This window comes from Lentinula edodes (assembly GCF_021015755.1).
Source record: "Lentinula edodes strain Le(Bin) 0899 ss11 chromosome Unknown C8R40scaffold_21, whole genome shotgun sequence".
Lineage (NCBI taxonomy): Eukaryota > Fungi > Basidiomycota > Agaricomycetes > Agaricales > Omphalotaceae > Lentinula > Lentinula edodes.
The window spans coordinates 185,275-201,200 of NW_025764327.1; the positions used below are offsets into that span (position 1 = coordinate 185,275).

General features: G+C 45.2%; 1 protein-coding gene across 1 annotated transcript; it reads left to right on the forward strand.

Annotated features, from left to right (window-relative positions):
• Positions 1-12,637: 12,637 nt before the first annotated feature.
• On the forward strand, positions 12,638-15,604 carry C8R40DRAFT_1108278 (uncharacterized protein). The gene is made up of 2 exons (XM_046228250.1): positions 12,638-13,002; positions 13,055-15,604. Exons 1-2 carry the CDS (start codon positions 12,877-12,879, stop codon positions 15,314-15,316), a joined length of 2,388 nt encoding a protein of 795 aa, XP_046085432.1. The 5' UTR covers positions 12,638-12,876; the 3' UTR covers positions 15,317-15,604.
• Positions 15,605-15,926: the final 322 nt, after the last annotated feature.

A 15,926-nucleotide genomic window follows, 5' to 3' on the forward strand; every position in this document is an offset into this window, starting at 1 on the left:
CGTATTCCGTGCGGAAATATATAGTTTAGGCTTACTTGACAAAGAATTCTCAAAACACGCATTACCACCGTCTACTCCGAATTTTGGCATGTATTATGTTCAATGGATCACAAAGAAGCAATCGGCCAGGCTATTATGTTTACACGGGCATGAATGTTTTGTACGCCCGCCGCATCGGCAGCCTAATATTCGTGAGGGAATAACCGACATTGTACTACCAGCGGCGGTCAAATGGCAACAGAATTTGTGAGAGTCGAGTAGACTTTCGAGGAGGAGGTGGAGGTCAGATGCACAGGAAAACGTCCGAGGTGTTTTAGGGACCTCAAGTGAGTGAAATCTCATAAACAAGGCACATGTTTAAGAGCAGGAGCATGGAAACCCGGGACTGACATACGTCCAACGGGGTCGCCGCGGATGACACCTTTGAGGCGCGAGGATATGATCAAGAGGAGCAATCAGCGTCAGTGCGCCTTTCAATCTGATTTGAGGTGTATTTCAAGGTATGGACGTCTCGCTCCTGTCAACCGATATTTGATCTCGAGGCTCTGAGGTTCTTTTAGGAGGGACTCGGAGGAATTGAATGCGATTTCTGAGAAGTTTTGTCGTGTAGAGCTAGTAGATCATCAATTACCCCTAGCTTTGCACCGTCGCTGTTCGGAAACAAGAGATTACCCCTAGATTACCGGATGAAGTAATCGCGAGGCCGGTATGTTAATAGGTTTTAGGCCGGTTTGAACGGTGATTTTGAAGGTGCAGAGCTCTTCAAACAGATGTCGGCAGGTTTTGGTCATACCCCCATTGCCCCAAAACTATCTTCATTTAGGGTTTATCTCTTGGGCTCGAAACTTGCATATCAGATTCGGGTGTATACCCGATTCGGGTGGAATATCGCCTTCATACGGCTAGCCAAGGCTTTGTATGGACTGATAGAGTCTAGGTGCGCAACGCTGCCAGAGGCTTGTGTCGCTGACTCAGATGAGACGCCCCGCTACTCGGCGTTCACTCAGAATGCATCAGGTATTCTTGTGTTGGACTCAGAGGATTCATCGTCCCTGATGCAGTTCGGACACAAAAAGCGGATCTGGTCCAGACTTGCCTCAACCTCGAAGTCGTTTAAAATCATAAATGTACCGCCGATAGCTAGTATCTAGTCCTTAAGTCTCAGCTATAGCACTACGTGTCTGCTGAACTTCCGAACACCGTGCCGAATGTTTTCCGGCATGTGGGAATCTTAAGCCACTGCCATATTAGGCATCCCATGTCCCGAATTCGGCCTCATCTCTAGCCGACCATCCTTTGCTCAGTAATTGTACAATGTATGGAGGTGCGACAATACCGATAATCCCTAAAGCCCACATTTCGAAGGGTGTCTCTGTACTTGGGCGGCCTCCCGAGAGTCAGACAAAGGAGTCTCAGATGTGAATGCAAATGTTTGGTAAGAGCTAGGTAAGAATGAATTTAACACCAAGTAATGGAGCACCGAGAGGAATCCTTGGGCGGATCTCTTTTTATTTTCGATATTCCATATATACGCTACAGGAGCTCGAGGAACTTCCAAATCAACACAACAAAAAAAAAACGGTGCCTTCTCGGCCTGTATCGAAAGATACGATCTCTGTGTACGTCTTAGTCTTGTTTATAAGTTGACTATTCCTTTTCTGATGCTGACACTCAGACTCTAACGGCCTCAAATTTCTACGTCCGCTTCATAATCACCAACCGTGTCGACATAGGCAGGCTGGACATCTCTCACACAGATACTTATTCACTGCCACGCTCTTAACGCCTCGACTTGATCACCTATAATTGCTTTCGACTCTTACCAGCATTGATGCCACGCACTAACGCCCTGACTCCAACTCAATTTTAAGTTAAACCTAGGCTCAGAGGCACTAACTACAAGGATGTTCATTCCCTAGTCATTTTAGGTCGGTGCAAGTCATAAGAGATTTACTGCCTCATGAGGAGAGGGACAGTTGATTCGACCGCTACAGGATACCATTTCGGAGTCAAGACGAGAGTGGGGAAAAATATCCCACTGGCGCGACGACCGTTGATCAAAACAAGCGTCTGTACGTCTTTTGACCCAAAAGGATCGGGCACGCCTACATTCTTAACCTCGCTCTCTCCATCCTTCGATCGAAAGTCCATAATCTATCTCAATATCAGTATCATCAGTCATTTTTTGCTGCTCCAGGTGAGAGCGTATGCGCCGATGGGACTCCCAGGACAGTCGCAGAGCCGGACAGTTCGGAGACGCGAGGACGCGAGGTGGTCAATTAGCACAGATGAACACAGTACCGTCCTGGTATATATCGAAAGAGAGTCCTTCACATCCCGTCAGCGGTTCGTTTCTTGCATCTCTTCCACAACTCCTTCCTAGTCCCATTGCCACTTATCGCCACTTATCGCCACTCGTACCACTCTTTCGCTTTGATATTCGAAGGGCTTAGCCCCGAGTTTACTCCAGTATCTCTGCTCACACAAAAGCAGCTCTTGTTATGGATATCACTTAACGCTCCTACGTCATCCATTCTTATCTCCGTTTTCCTGCGCCAGCAGCCAAGTCCCTAATCCTGGACTCGCGCAGCTCTCTCTGTTCTTCATATCATAGAGAAGGTCCTTGAGCACATTGTCCGTTACGAACTATCCTCTTTGAATCTTCAAAGGTTCGACTGCCATATAGTCCACTACCTCTTTCCCACCCTCAAACTGTGCTTGTTCTCTTCCGCGCATATCGGTGGGGAACCTGACGTTGCGTGTGCATTTGCTATCGGCATTCGTTCAACTTTACATGTCATCCCTAGAAGAAATTGCAAGAAGAAATTGCAAGCATATTTCAACTGTTGTATGTGCTGATCATATTTGTTGCATGAAAATACTTAGACTTAATTAAATGGTATTAGAAACTTGTATAGGGTCAGTGACTTTGAGCTCTGGGTTAAGGCCGTTTTCTCTTGCCAAGTGGTCGTCCTTTCATCGTCTGACTTTTATGATAGAACCAAAGAAGGGAAGAAGAGCGGCAGCAGTCAGCTAACGTTGAGGCAAACCATGTCTTAGAGGTCGAGTATCTATACAAAGATTGAATAAGACCTCAGTGTTGAACCGATGAGGTAGAAAACTGCTAATATTATACCTATATGAAGATTGAATAAGACTATCTAGTTTGTGAGTAATGTAGTGTAGGTATAATGAGACAAAAGAAACTTACCCTCAGCGTTGAACCGATGAGGTAGAAAACAGCTGAGGGGAAGGGGCGTGTGAAGAGTGAACTAAGTAGTCTGAGTCACGTGGGAGCGGAATGAATGGAAGAGAATGCCTTCCAACACACCCCCACCGATGAATGAAGTGGTCATGTAATAGCTGGTAGTGGTACTAGACCAAGGGATAGGGAATGCTTGTAGTGCAGATCTGGTAGTGATTTGGTGAAGATGTCAGCAATCATATCAAGTGAAGAACACCAAATGGTGGAAATTGTATCATCTTCAATATGAGAATGGATAAAGTGATAGCGGATATCGATATGTTTAGAATGGTTGGATACAGAACGTGAATTTGCAATGTCAATGGAAGATCGATTATCAGAAATTAAAGGAAAGGGATTGAGAATAGGAAGTGAAATTAAGGAAGTAAATACCCAAATCCACAATAATTCTTTCAGTACATGTGTTAAGCCCATGTATTCCATTTTGTTTGATGATAGGGCAATGCTTTTCTGTTTCGAGGCTGACCAAGCAACTAAACCACCAAATAGGAAAATCCCAAAGCCCGATATTGATTTGCGATCTATGGCATTGCTACCCCAGTCGGTGTCAGAAAGAGCGATCATATCAGATTTGATTCCGAGAGTGTTGAGGAGATCAGTCCGATGATCACCCCCATATTGTAGGGCCCAAGTACACGTTTTTGCCAGGTATTGGAGAGTTCCTTTAGCTGCAATAAGGTGTTGAGGGGATGGTTTCGAATTGAATTGAGTGAGAAACATGACAGTATATGCAATATTGGGTCGAGTACAGAGTGCGAGGAAAAGGAGACAGCCAACTAGTGCTTGATAGATCTTCGTGAGAGATTCAGTATCAACATCAGCATACAGAGAGGGGTTAGGATCGGGCCCATTGAATTTGTATCGGAGTGGAAGGTCATGAATGATACATTCAGTTAATCCGTATTGGTCTAGAAGATCCTCAACATATGATTCCTGTGAGAGCCATAACAGACGTCAGGTGCGATCACAATATATTCAAATTCCAAGGAAAGTTGAAGTCGGGCCTAAATCGACCACTTTGAAGCGACAATTAATTTGATGAATAAACCAGAGATAGAGTGCAGTAGAATTCGTGGAGACCAAGCCGTCATCGACATGAACAGGTATCACAAGCAGATCACCATTAGTGGGCATCTTGATAGACAAGTCGGGTGGTGTTGTCCAGCGGCCGATGAAGACTGCATTATCACATTCATGTCTCTTTAAGCCAATGTCATCTAGCGCTTTACAGAGCGTGGAGTACCAAGCTGCTGAAGCTTGGTGAAGGCCATAGAGCGCTCGTCGTAAACAGTATACCGCGTCAGGTTGGGTGGTAATTGGTCGGCCTGGAATTTGTTTGACATATATTTCTTCAGCGAGAGGTGCATTCAAAAAGGCCTGTTTAACATCAAAGCAATATAGTTTGAGATCCATGTGAGCAGTCCAGGCCATGAAATTCAATAGGATACCATTCTGGTGACTGGTGCATGGACATTCCCATAGTCCTCAGGCCATTGAGTAAACCCTTGTGTGACAAGTCTAGCTTTCTTTGTGCCATCGAGTTTGATATCGTAGACCATTTTTAGGCCAATGGGAAATTTACCCTTCGGGCATGTGGATACTTCTTTGAAAACTCCTAAATTGAAAAGTCCAGAGATCTTCCTGTTCTCAGTGTCAAGCCATTCATTGATGTCAGGTCGTAATAACATCTCCCGACGTATGGATGGTGCCTTCCTGAGATCAAAAGTCTGTGGTTTAGAAGTCGAAGTCAAACGAGGTTTGATTGGGTTGAATGGACTGGGAATATTGGCGAGTGCTGCGAAGAAGAATTGAGAATCGTCATCAAAGCATTCGAAGTCATCTTCGAGAATACAACAAGCAAGTGAGCATCCTACAATATCACAATTAGGAGAAAGTCCCTCCTTGATGCGTCGTTCCTGAAGAAGTTCATTGTGTTGTTAAATTCCCTCTTGCCATTCCTTTCCATGTTCCGTTAGTTTCGTTGCGCAACGGGGATGAGGACCAGTAGGTGGAATTGAAGTTGGAGATGAAAGATTCAATGGTAAATTGGGTACTGGTGGAATTGGATCGAGTTTGGATATAGAAGTTTTTGACGATCGTGGACTATGTAGTCTACCAAACTGAGATTCATTGAACACGACTTGGTCAGAAAAATGCTCCTTCCCATTGATATCACGAACTCTCCATCCTACGCGATGATCTTCATAACCAACAAATATCCCTTCCAACATTTTGTCTCCAAATTTTAGTCGGATATCTTCAGATACCTGGATCCAACATTGGCACCCCCATACTTGTAGATTGGATAGATTTGGTGGATGGCCATGAACCATTTCATAGGGTGTCTTGTTGTCAGGAATTGTCTTTGTTGGTAAACGGAAACGAACATAGATTGCAGTATGGACTGAATCTTTCCAGAACTGGAGTGGTAGGCCTGAGTGGATGAGCATCGTCATGGCGTCATTTTCAATAATACGGACCCATTGTTCTGCTTTCCCATTTTGTTGATGAGAGTATGCAGCCGTTTTCTGAACTAAGATTCCCTTCTCTTCAAAATATGTCGTAGCTTCCGAACTGTGAAATTCTTTTGCACCATCCAGTCAGATATTTTTGACCTTGTGAGGCGACATGATATTCTCCCAGGTTGAAATTGTCGACTTGATGATATGTACAGCTTGGTTCTTCTTTGCGAAACATCCACCAGATAAGGCACTTGTGTAGTCATTGAGAATGATGTTAAAATGAGAACTTTGGTGGTTTGAAAGAGTCCCTATAGGTCCACAGGTATCGGTGTGAATAAGTTCTAGTGGTGCGGAAGCACGGTTTCTGTGGTACATATAGGAAAAACAGGGATGTTTGCCTTTAAGGCAAGAATCACATATTCCACGCATTTTTGTTCCATTCCATTCCTCGAGGCCCTTTGCAGAGTTCCCAGTAAGGAGTTCGTTGGTAAGATCAATGCCTGGGTGGCCAAAACATTCATGAAATAGAGTGCCATTTGGGATTTGGGGAATGAAAACTAGCATGGTTAGGTGAATTGGATCCGAGAGATTTTCGTCATGTAGTAGGAAACATCCTTGTGAAATGCATAAGCATTGAATTACATTGGCAATTGCAAAGCAATCCGGGTCAGAGTGTATTTCAACTGTTTGAGGAGACATGATAAATGTGAATCCATGTTCAAGCATTGCTCCCACAGATAGTAAGTTCACTGGGGCATCTGGAGCATATAAACAATTGTGCATCTCCAAAACCAGTTTGTCATTCGTTCCTTTGATCCACATCTCAAAGTAGCAGGTGCCTGAAGCCTCAGTGGATAGAATGCCTGAGTTAGCTGTTTGTACAGCAAGGGCTCCATCTTCGTCAAACGTGAAAAAGAATCTACGGTCGTTAACAATATGATTTGTACAGGCGGAATCCAAAAGTGTTTGATTCTTCTGGATAATTGTTGAATATGCGATGGGTTCATTATTGTTCAAATGGTGCATTGGTAATGGAGAACTACTTGGGAAGGAAGATAGTAGTGCCGCAAATGGTTTAAGACGTCGTGCAGGATAAGTTGAATAGACAGTTGTATTAGCATTCAAAGTAACATCAGGTACATGATTTATAGTATCCACAGGTTCAATTTTCGAAGTAAAGTTCGAAGTGGGTGAACTGACAGTCATAACATAAGCTGATGGTTTATTGTTTGGTTTGGGTATGTTCTGTGTTTCTGCTGGTTTATCCGGCGTTCCCCCATTTCCATTTTGTTGAAATCAACGATTGTAGGTACCACCCCCAGAATTGGCAAGATCGAGGAGTTCCCTGTTGCACATATTTCAAGACGGATAGCAAATTTATCGAATAATTCTTGGTTTGGAACAATGCCTGGTTGGTCAAACTTCTGCTCAAGTACTTGTTTGAGGTAAACATAACGAGGGCCTGATGGTAGTTTCAATATGTATTTCAATATGAGGGTATCCCAGGGGATGTCATAGCCATAATTTTGTAAGGTAGTAAGAGTCAAGCTCCATTTGAAATTGAATTTCTCTATGTCCATCCCATGGATTTGAGAAGTAAGGAGTTCATCTTGGATCTGTAGACATGCTTTCCTATTGGGAGCTGCCTGATATGCAGCTTTGAGGCAAAGGTATATCTGTCTTGCCATCCATTGTTCGCCTCGATCATCAATCATGGGTGGAAGATGATTCCGTGCCTCATCTGATAATCGTGTGGTCAATATAGATGAAGTCCAGCCATTGTTCTTATCCCATTTAAGGCGAGTCTCTAGTTCCTTCCTCATTGGATTAGGTGAAATGGTAGGGCAAAGTAGGGGCATATTCCATTCCGTCCACGGAGTTCCAGGTAGAGGTTCGTCGCATATATGGCCTAGAACAAAACCATTGGCTACTGTCTGCCAAACCCCTTCGTTTCATTTGACCCACGATTTACGGTCTTTCAGCAAATCAGCATCCTTCATGGTTGCTAGAAAGGTCGCATGGATAGAAGAGTATTCAATTTTGAATTTGGGCATTACGGAACGGGGTTGTTCAGTCAGTGGTTGAATTGTCTGGTGTCATGCCCTGACCATAACCAGACCAGCCCCAGCATCAGCCCACACGTTCTCACATTCCCGACTCTCCTTGCACCTCCCCAGGACATCCCTGAGGCAGTACGCACCTCCCCAAGACAGTACCACCACCCCCTGAAAACGTCCGGACAACCATTCCGACACGCGTATGAAGCCCTCCGACACCAGCCCCATTAAGTACCAATCTCGATCGCCTGTCTCTCTCGATTATCTGCCTCATGCTCCCTAGGTTCTGATGTTCCCTTGTTCACTTCCCGTACCTATTTAAGTAGCTCCGCAACGTCCCCAAGCGCCAGCTTGGTATATTTTGAACACACACCCTTTTGCATAGGTCCAGTCCCTGTCCCTTTGTACCTGCTAACCATACGGATTTCTCTTTACTCTCTGTTTCATTACCTCTGTTTCTCTCAACTCTTGTCTATCGTCTCTGTGATCGTCTATACGACCCAATACACGCTTTTACTTTACGTCTAAGCAATCCGAGTGAGTTCCCGAGCTCCCTCGAACAATACTAAAGCTCCCCAATGCCTACCGCCTTGGTGAGCTAACCTCCCCAAACCTCCTCGAGCTCCCTAGCTATTCTATAGGCTTCAGGACCTCGATCTAGGTAACGTCGAAGCTACCCCTCACGTCGAACTACGTACTGCTTCTCCGTTACCACCTCCCACACTCGAGGACGTCCATCCTCAAGCCTAGCCCCCAGGGACCTACCCTCCCTGGCACATCCCTTCTCGGGAGCTTACCACCTCGAGACCCATCTATACATACGACCTACTCGATCCTATATTGACGTTCTAGCGAGTACAACTCCTACTACGCAATATAGTACGGTCCCGCACTCTTCCTTAACCTCCCTACGCCTTAGGGACCTCCCTGGACCTCCTAGGAATCCCTCAAGGGTCACCATCCCGTCGTTCCAGCCACTACTAGGTCATTCCCGTCCTCGGTCGCGGTTCCCGTAGCTCCCTTCGAGCTCCAGCCTGCTCCTAGCACGCTACAACATAAACCTCCACATACCAAAACCTACCCTAAGACCTATTTTGACCCAGGTCTTACATCTGGTAGACTGGATAAGGAGCGTAGTACGCAGGATATGGATGACCTTCATGTACTCTGAGTGGAGTTGGAAACCATTGGTGGTTCGATTCAGGGATATGATGATAATGATCCTGCAGAAATTCTGATAGGATCGCCGGAGCACTCTGAGTCTCAGGAATAAGTTGAGCTGATGCAGATATGTGATCCAGATCCATGACACGGTGTGGATGTGGTTGGTGCATGATGCGAGATGGAGTACATTCGACTGCAGGATGATTTGCCATGCGTGATCCGAGTCGAGATGGAAGACAAACGGATGCAGGTGAGACCGAAACAGGTGACCGTACGTAGTTTATAGGTAAAAATTGAGGAGAACCCGATTGGAGTGTATGATTCAGGTAAAAAATTATTTGATGAAGGAGCGGGAGGAAGAGGACGGTAATTAAAAAGATTCTGAGATGTGAAATTATGAGTCAAGTTTTGGAATGTAGGAACAATGTGATGATGCCAAGTTTCAGAAACAGATTGAGGAAGTGTTTGAGCAGAAGGAAAAGATGGAAGTGACGGGACATTACTGTGATTAATAGGTGAATGAATGGAGTGAGGAGAAGAATGAACAGAGTGAGAAGGTGAGAAATGGTTGATCATCTGTCCTGGTCCTGTATCCATTGGTGACGTGGCATGAGAATTTGTATGCATATATGCAGGAGAATGTTGAGTAGGACAAAATGGAATAGAGACCAGCGTTTGATACAGAATCGATTGAGTCTGAGGTGGATCGCAATGGACTGGCATTGTAAGATCCATTTGAGATCCGTGATTGTCAGTATGCATCCACGGTGGCAAGTTGCAAATTAATCCCGCTAAGCAAGAACAAATGCGTCAATCCAGAAAAAGGTTGTTGAGCTGTTGCAGAATACTGCCGCGAGGTTGGTTCAAAATCAAATCTCATATAAAAAGACCTAGGGAAGACCCATAACCTCTTAGAGGTCAAGTATCTATACAAAGATTGAATAAGACCTCAGCATTGAACCGATGAGGTAGAAAACAGCTAATGTTATACCTATACAAAGATTGAATAAGACTATCTAGTTTGTGAGTAATGTAGTGTAGGTATAATGAGACAAAAGAAACTTACCCTCAGCGTTGAACTGCTGAGGGGAAGGGGCGTGTGAAGAGTGAACTAAGTAGTCTGAGTCACGTGGGAGCGGAATGAATCGGCCATGGAAGAGAATGCCTTTCAACACCATGGATGCATAAATGGAGATCACACTAGGTTCCGCTTGGTTATTCTTAAGCTTGGAAGCTATCCAAAGGATCAGCACTTATCAAAGAAGTATAATACTATTATTGTGTTCAAAAACTTGCTGAAATTTGCCAAAGTACTTGGTTCTTTTTTTGCCGGCTCCTAAACAACTCTACAGTATGCATTCTGAGAGAACCCTAGTATGAGCTCTGTACAATCTTGTCACTTTATCTCAAAATCTATGTCTTCTGTTGGGTTTGGAATTCTCAGGAGGATTGGAAGTTCATTCAAATTTGACTGCTCATGTCGGCTGCTTGTTCAAGTGTTGTGTCCATTTGATTCTTGTGAGACTATGAAGAATATAAAGATAGATAGATAAATACTAAAGATGATTGTAATAGAACAAGACAGAATCAGAACTGGAATTGAGACAAAGTAAGAGACAAATATTTGAATGTTGGGAAACAAAACACATGCTTACCGAGAGCCAGGTGTTATTTAAACTGAGCAGTAATTTGAGTTGAGGGGGTATGATGTTGCTGTAGTACCTGAAGTGGTGATTGATACACTCAGGCTAGAGCATAAGTATGAAAGTGAGAAGGTCAAGAGAAAAGAATTGTTCGGACATACCGGAGGGTCAAAACTTGTGAGAAAGGCCTTGTGACGAGACTAAAATGTCAGTGAATGTACCGTATCTTCATGTGGGACTCACCCTCAATATAGTCCTGCAGCGCAGCAATCACCCTTCAAGACTCAATTAGTACTAGTTAAAGCAATTCAAAGCAATGGAAACTCACACATGCCTATCTAGAGGTGGGCCATCAGACCCTCTACCCTACCGAGGTGCCCGGTAGAGAGTCCGAACTGAACAATATTCTACCTGGGAGACCATACAACATCAGCATTTTGGTCCAGAACATTGAACGATCGAGAACGAAAAATTCGAAGCCGGGATAAGACCAGTGAATTGTTGTGAGCGAGTGCTAATCCCGACTATATTCCAGAGACATAGAGACATCGAGTAAGATGACTTACGAATGCTGTTATTTTGTCCTGGGTATTGGTGTTGTGGCTTCGTGTATGCATCAAGTTCGTTGTCAGGGTATAGACTAACGAGAAGAGTAAAAACAGTTAAAGCGAGGTGAGGAAAAGAATTAAAGGAATCATCTGCTTTTAAGGCAGACGGATGATGTGATCATTGCAAGATTATTATCTCATTTTCCAGCTCACCTTCGTTTTGCTCAGTCATTCAATTGTAAGTGGAGAAGGAGGAGCTCGCGCATGGGAATGTGAGGACTAGGGATATGTGAGCGACTATAGTTTAAGGTTTGACAGCTCTACAACGTACGTCCGGAGAACATATACTATATGTCCCCTACCATACTATGCTGAAAAACCCAAAGAAGTTCCGAAATACCAAGGACTGAAGTAGGATCTCAAAGGGGACTGTGGGGACTGTGAGAGGCTCGCTGTTCAAGTGGAATAAGAATATTGAAGAAAAAAATATGTGGAGAAATTTTCACGACGCCGCTCCATACCGAAAGAATCATACGTCTTCATCTTTATCCAGAATCATATTGCGGCTCCGTCACAGAGTTGAAAAACAATACTGTATACGTCTTATTCAATGCGGGTCCATTCTAAATATTCCTGCTGCTAACTAAACTTCATCGAGATGAATCCTGTAGACGAATTTCCGACACAGCACACCCTGGTGCTCAGCGGGAGGCCCCAACACAATTCGAAACTAGACTGCAATAACGCTATCGCAGCTGGAGAGAGGGAGAATACACGGTAAGTTAGAAGCTAGCTTAGCCTTTGGCTCTTGGAATACGTTACGTGCGGGGTAATAAGTAGCCGCAGATCAACGGGATGACAACTACACGCATGATATTTGCAGCCTCTGTCATGTCATATAATAGTCACCGATCGTCGAGCTGCGACTGCGGGCACTTGGGGGACCAAACGCTGATACTTTCTCCGTTTGAAGTCTCGGCGAGCGAGTTGGGTACGAGGACAGAGCTGGGCTGCTATGAGGGAGCTTGGCATTGGGTGTGGAATTGTGTTGGGCCAATATCATAAAAAGTGGTCGAAGCAACTGCAATGGGGTGTGGAGCGTATGACTTACCCATCTCAGTAGTAGATCGAAATTGAATTGTAATTGGGCCAGGGCGCAAATGAATGCTGGCAAACGAAGAGGGCGAGCATAGCTCATCTCTAGGGGTATGGAAGTTATCATGCTTACAAAGGCTCTCCGTCTCAATCCACGTCGAGGAAGTATAATAATAATAATGCCACGGAACGGAAGAAAATATTGCACCGATCGTTTACATCGAATTTTTGCTTGTGAGTTGCACCACACCGTATTAGCTAAGACAAAGATTACCTTTTAGATATAACCGTTTTCAGGTAAATGACGATTATACAGTAACTGAGGTCAAAACTAAGTCGAGAGGCTGAGTTCAAGAAGGGGCTGAGTTGAGCAGAGTAGTAATGCTGCAGATTATGAGCGTGGGAGAATAGAAAAAATGATTTGATTCCGAGGTTGAACGGTTGACGATAATGAATAACCCCTATAGGGCGTTCTCTGTCCCTCTTGCCACCATCCATCCAGTCTTTTACTCGGGCATCCTTCCGATAACAGTCCTCTTAAGGTTATTAATAAACACCACAAGTGTCTAGAAGAAAAGAGACAGCCGACGAATCTTTTTCGCCACTTGAAAGCTGTTGTGTCAGCTTCACCCCTGTCGTCGAATGTATCACGGAGACCCACAACGCAAAGTTGTCGACCAGAACTTCAATACTCGATCGAAGGACAATTTTTCAGAGAGTGCTAATACGATGCCACCAACAGAGACAGAGGAAAGCCGCGTGGACAGAGTGTGTATATTCATTTTATTTATTCGTTCATATGTAATGTTTTTTGGGACAGAATAATGAACTAACCAGCAACTCTTCGCCACGAAGGACCAAGAAATCTGTAGAAAAATCCGCGTACTCAGACGAAGCTGGACCTGCTTCCGAAAAGATAGCACCAATATCATCGGGCACAAGAAGACCCGTTACTCGTTCTTTATCAGGCCGACCCATAAAACGCCGCATTCGAGAAGACAACGCACTTGATCTTGCCAGTTATTCTGGTGATGACTACTCACATCCAAATGAACATCCGTCAGCCACGAAAAAACAGAAACTTGCGGCTTCTTCGAAAAGGACTACACGGAAATTTGCAGCCGTTGCGAGTAAAGATCCTCCATCAGAAAAATCTTCACAGGCGCATGAACTTTCTACTGAGAACCCCGCTCACGCTCCGTTGGTAGGCCTTCAGGATGGTGAAAATGAGGGAGCAGCTGTGCCATCTACAACCACTTCCTCTACAGCCGCATCTACACCACAGCCCATGCCTCTACCATCTTCATCGGGTAGTACTTCTCCGCTTGTCGCTACCCGCATCGGTACCACACGCGCCATGCGTGCCACGCTTCCTACTCCTGTCCCTAATCTGACCAAGAAAAGCCGAGGACGAAGGGTTCCCGTACGCGTGGTAACGACGAATGGGGTGGAAGTTATTCAAGATCCGCCTCCTGTTTCCTCTACGTCCAGCACAACGACCACAGGAACGGGTAATGGAAACGCAGATTCTGCCAACCCCAAGGGTAAGCGGTCTTACGTCTGCTCCGTCGAAGGATGTGGAAAGTGTTTTCATCGTGGAGAGCACCTAAAAAGGCATATCAGGAGTATACATACGCACGATAAACGTAAGCTTTATTCTTATCCTATCATTACTCGGGGCCCTTGCTCAAACTGTCTTCCAGCATTCAAATGTACATACCCCGAATGTGACAAAAACTTCAATCGACACGATAACCTCCTACAACATCTCAAAGTTCACAAACAAGCACAAGCCACTGCCGCGATGACTGCATCCGGTGGGCCTGTCACTTTTATATCAGACGGGAAGGGCAAGGCCAAACTGAAGTCCAAAGGAAGTGCAGAATTTGCTGGCGTTGGATCAAAGTCGCGCTCCAACAAGAACAGCAAAGGAAAGAGGAAGAAGAGACGCAAATCTTCTTCTTCTCCAGATGAAGAGGACGAAGAGAGGAAAAGCGAAACCGAGAGTGCTGAAACTGTATCTTCAGATGACGAAGATGAAGTGGACGAAGCGTCTGCGGTATCGAACCTTCTTTCGTTACGTGCCCATTCGGGGCTGAAAGGCGCATCAACTCTCCAAGTCGTTGCTCCTCTCCACCACACCCTCACTTCGTATACACACACATTGACGTCCTTAGGCTCGATGTCATCTACAGCAACCCTCGTCGGATCCGTATCAGGGTGGGGATATCCCTTGTCCTCGTCGGCATCATCGTATACTACTACGAATGGCAACTCCATCACAGGTTCAAAACCGTATTTCTCGCCTTTTCACACATCGTTCTTGGACGCTACATCCAATAAGACCTACTCTTCAATGCTTCCCAACAACGGACTGGCTAATGCGATGCCACAATTTTCTCTGTCGAAAGCCTACTCATCTGGTGCCACACCGTACGAATCTTCTGCGGTCGCTACTGCTAACGGCCCCGATGCAGACCGCATACACGATATGCATAACGGTTATCATCGTCATCATAATGGGCTTGGGCATGTACAGAACATGGTGAGCGACGTGCGGAGCGCTAATGGAATGAACGACTCGGAGCTGCTTGGGAAGTTCCAATCGAACATGGCCACGTCGAGCTTAAGGAGCACGAGCACGAGTTCTGCCTTGAGAAGCACGGATGGCTTGGAGGAAACGAATGGATCCAATGGGGGCAATGCCACTGTGAGTTCTATGGGTCGGTCGAGCCCGACGACGCCTCTAAGCCGCCTCGGTAGTGAGGGTCATGATGACGTGGATGTTACTGTCAGAAACTTGGATCCGACGTTGCACGCCCTTCCGACTATTCCTAGCGTCCCTGCCAATAGCGTCAGCAAAACTTCCACGACTGTCATTTCCGCCGACGCCGTTCATTCGAGTTCAAACTCGCGTTCTACACCCGCTAATCACTCTACTACTGCGCCTGCTTCGCTTCCAGACTCCAAGCCCATTCCAGATTTTCAAAGTAACCAGTCGATGTCAATGGGGTCCGTGGAGCTTAATGAACCTAAGATGATGTTGCGTCCAGTTGAAAGCGAAAAGGATTGGCGGATGTGATCTGTGTCATCGAAACGAGTGGACGTCGATGCAGTTAGTTAAGACTTGCCTTCCAACCGTTTACCCGGGCGTCCATACTTCCTTCGTTGTCTCTCTTCAATATTCATTGACCATTACTATATATCTGTTTCTGCCATGGCCCTGTACCTAAAATTCTTTGTGAACAATGTTTACTTACCCGGAGTTTCTCTTCAAGCTTCAGAATAAAGTGTTGTGGATCCTAATTTCCTGTAGGTATAATACTCATGATTTGCTTCGATTCCAGTTTATCTCAATGTACATATCCTTATTTGAGTTTGAAACAGTCTGGAATTCATCGTTGACTTTCTCGAATCTCTTGGCTATGTACACGCGAACGTTTGGCGTCTAAAATATGGTAGCAAACGACAGCCCTGACGACACCTCAGCTCTCTACAGCTCGGGGCTACCTTCGTGGCTTTATTATACCTCTAATGCATATCCTTCGATGTACTGCCCGTTGATTCAAACAACGGCATACGGGCGAAAGAGCGAGTGAAGCCGAGTGTGAATTTGGTGCGCTTTTTTTACAACTTCACTGGTTCATGATGATTCGAATTTCGAACGTCTCTTCAAATTGTCCATGGAATTC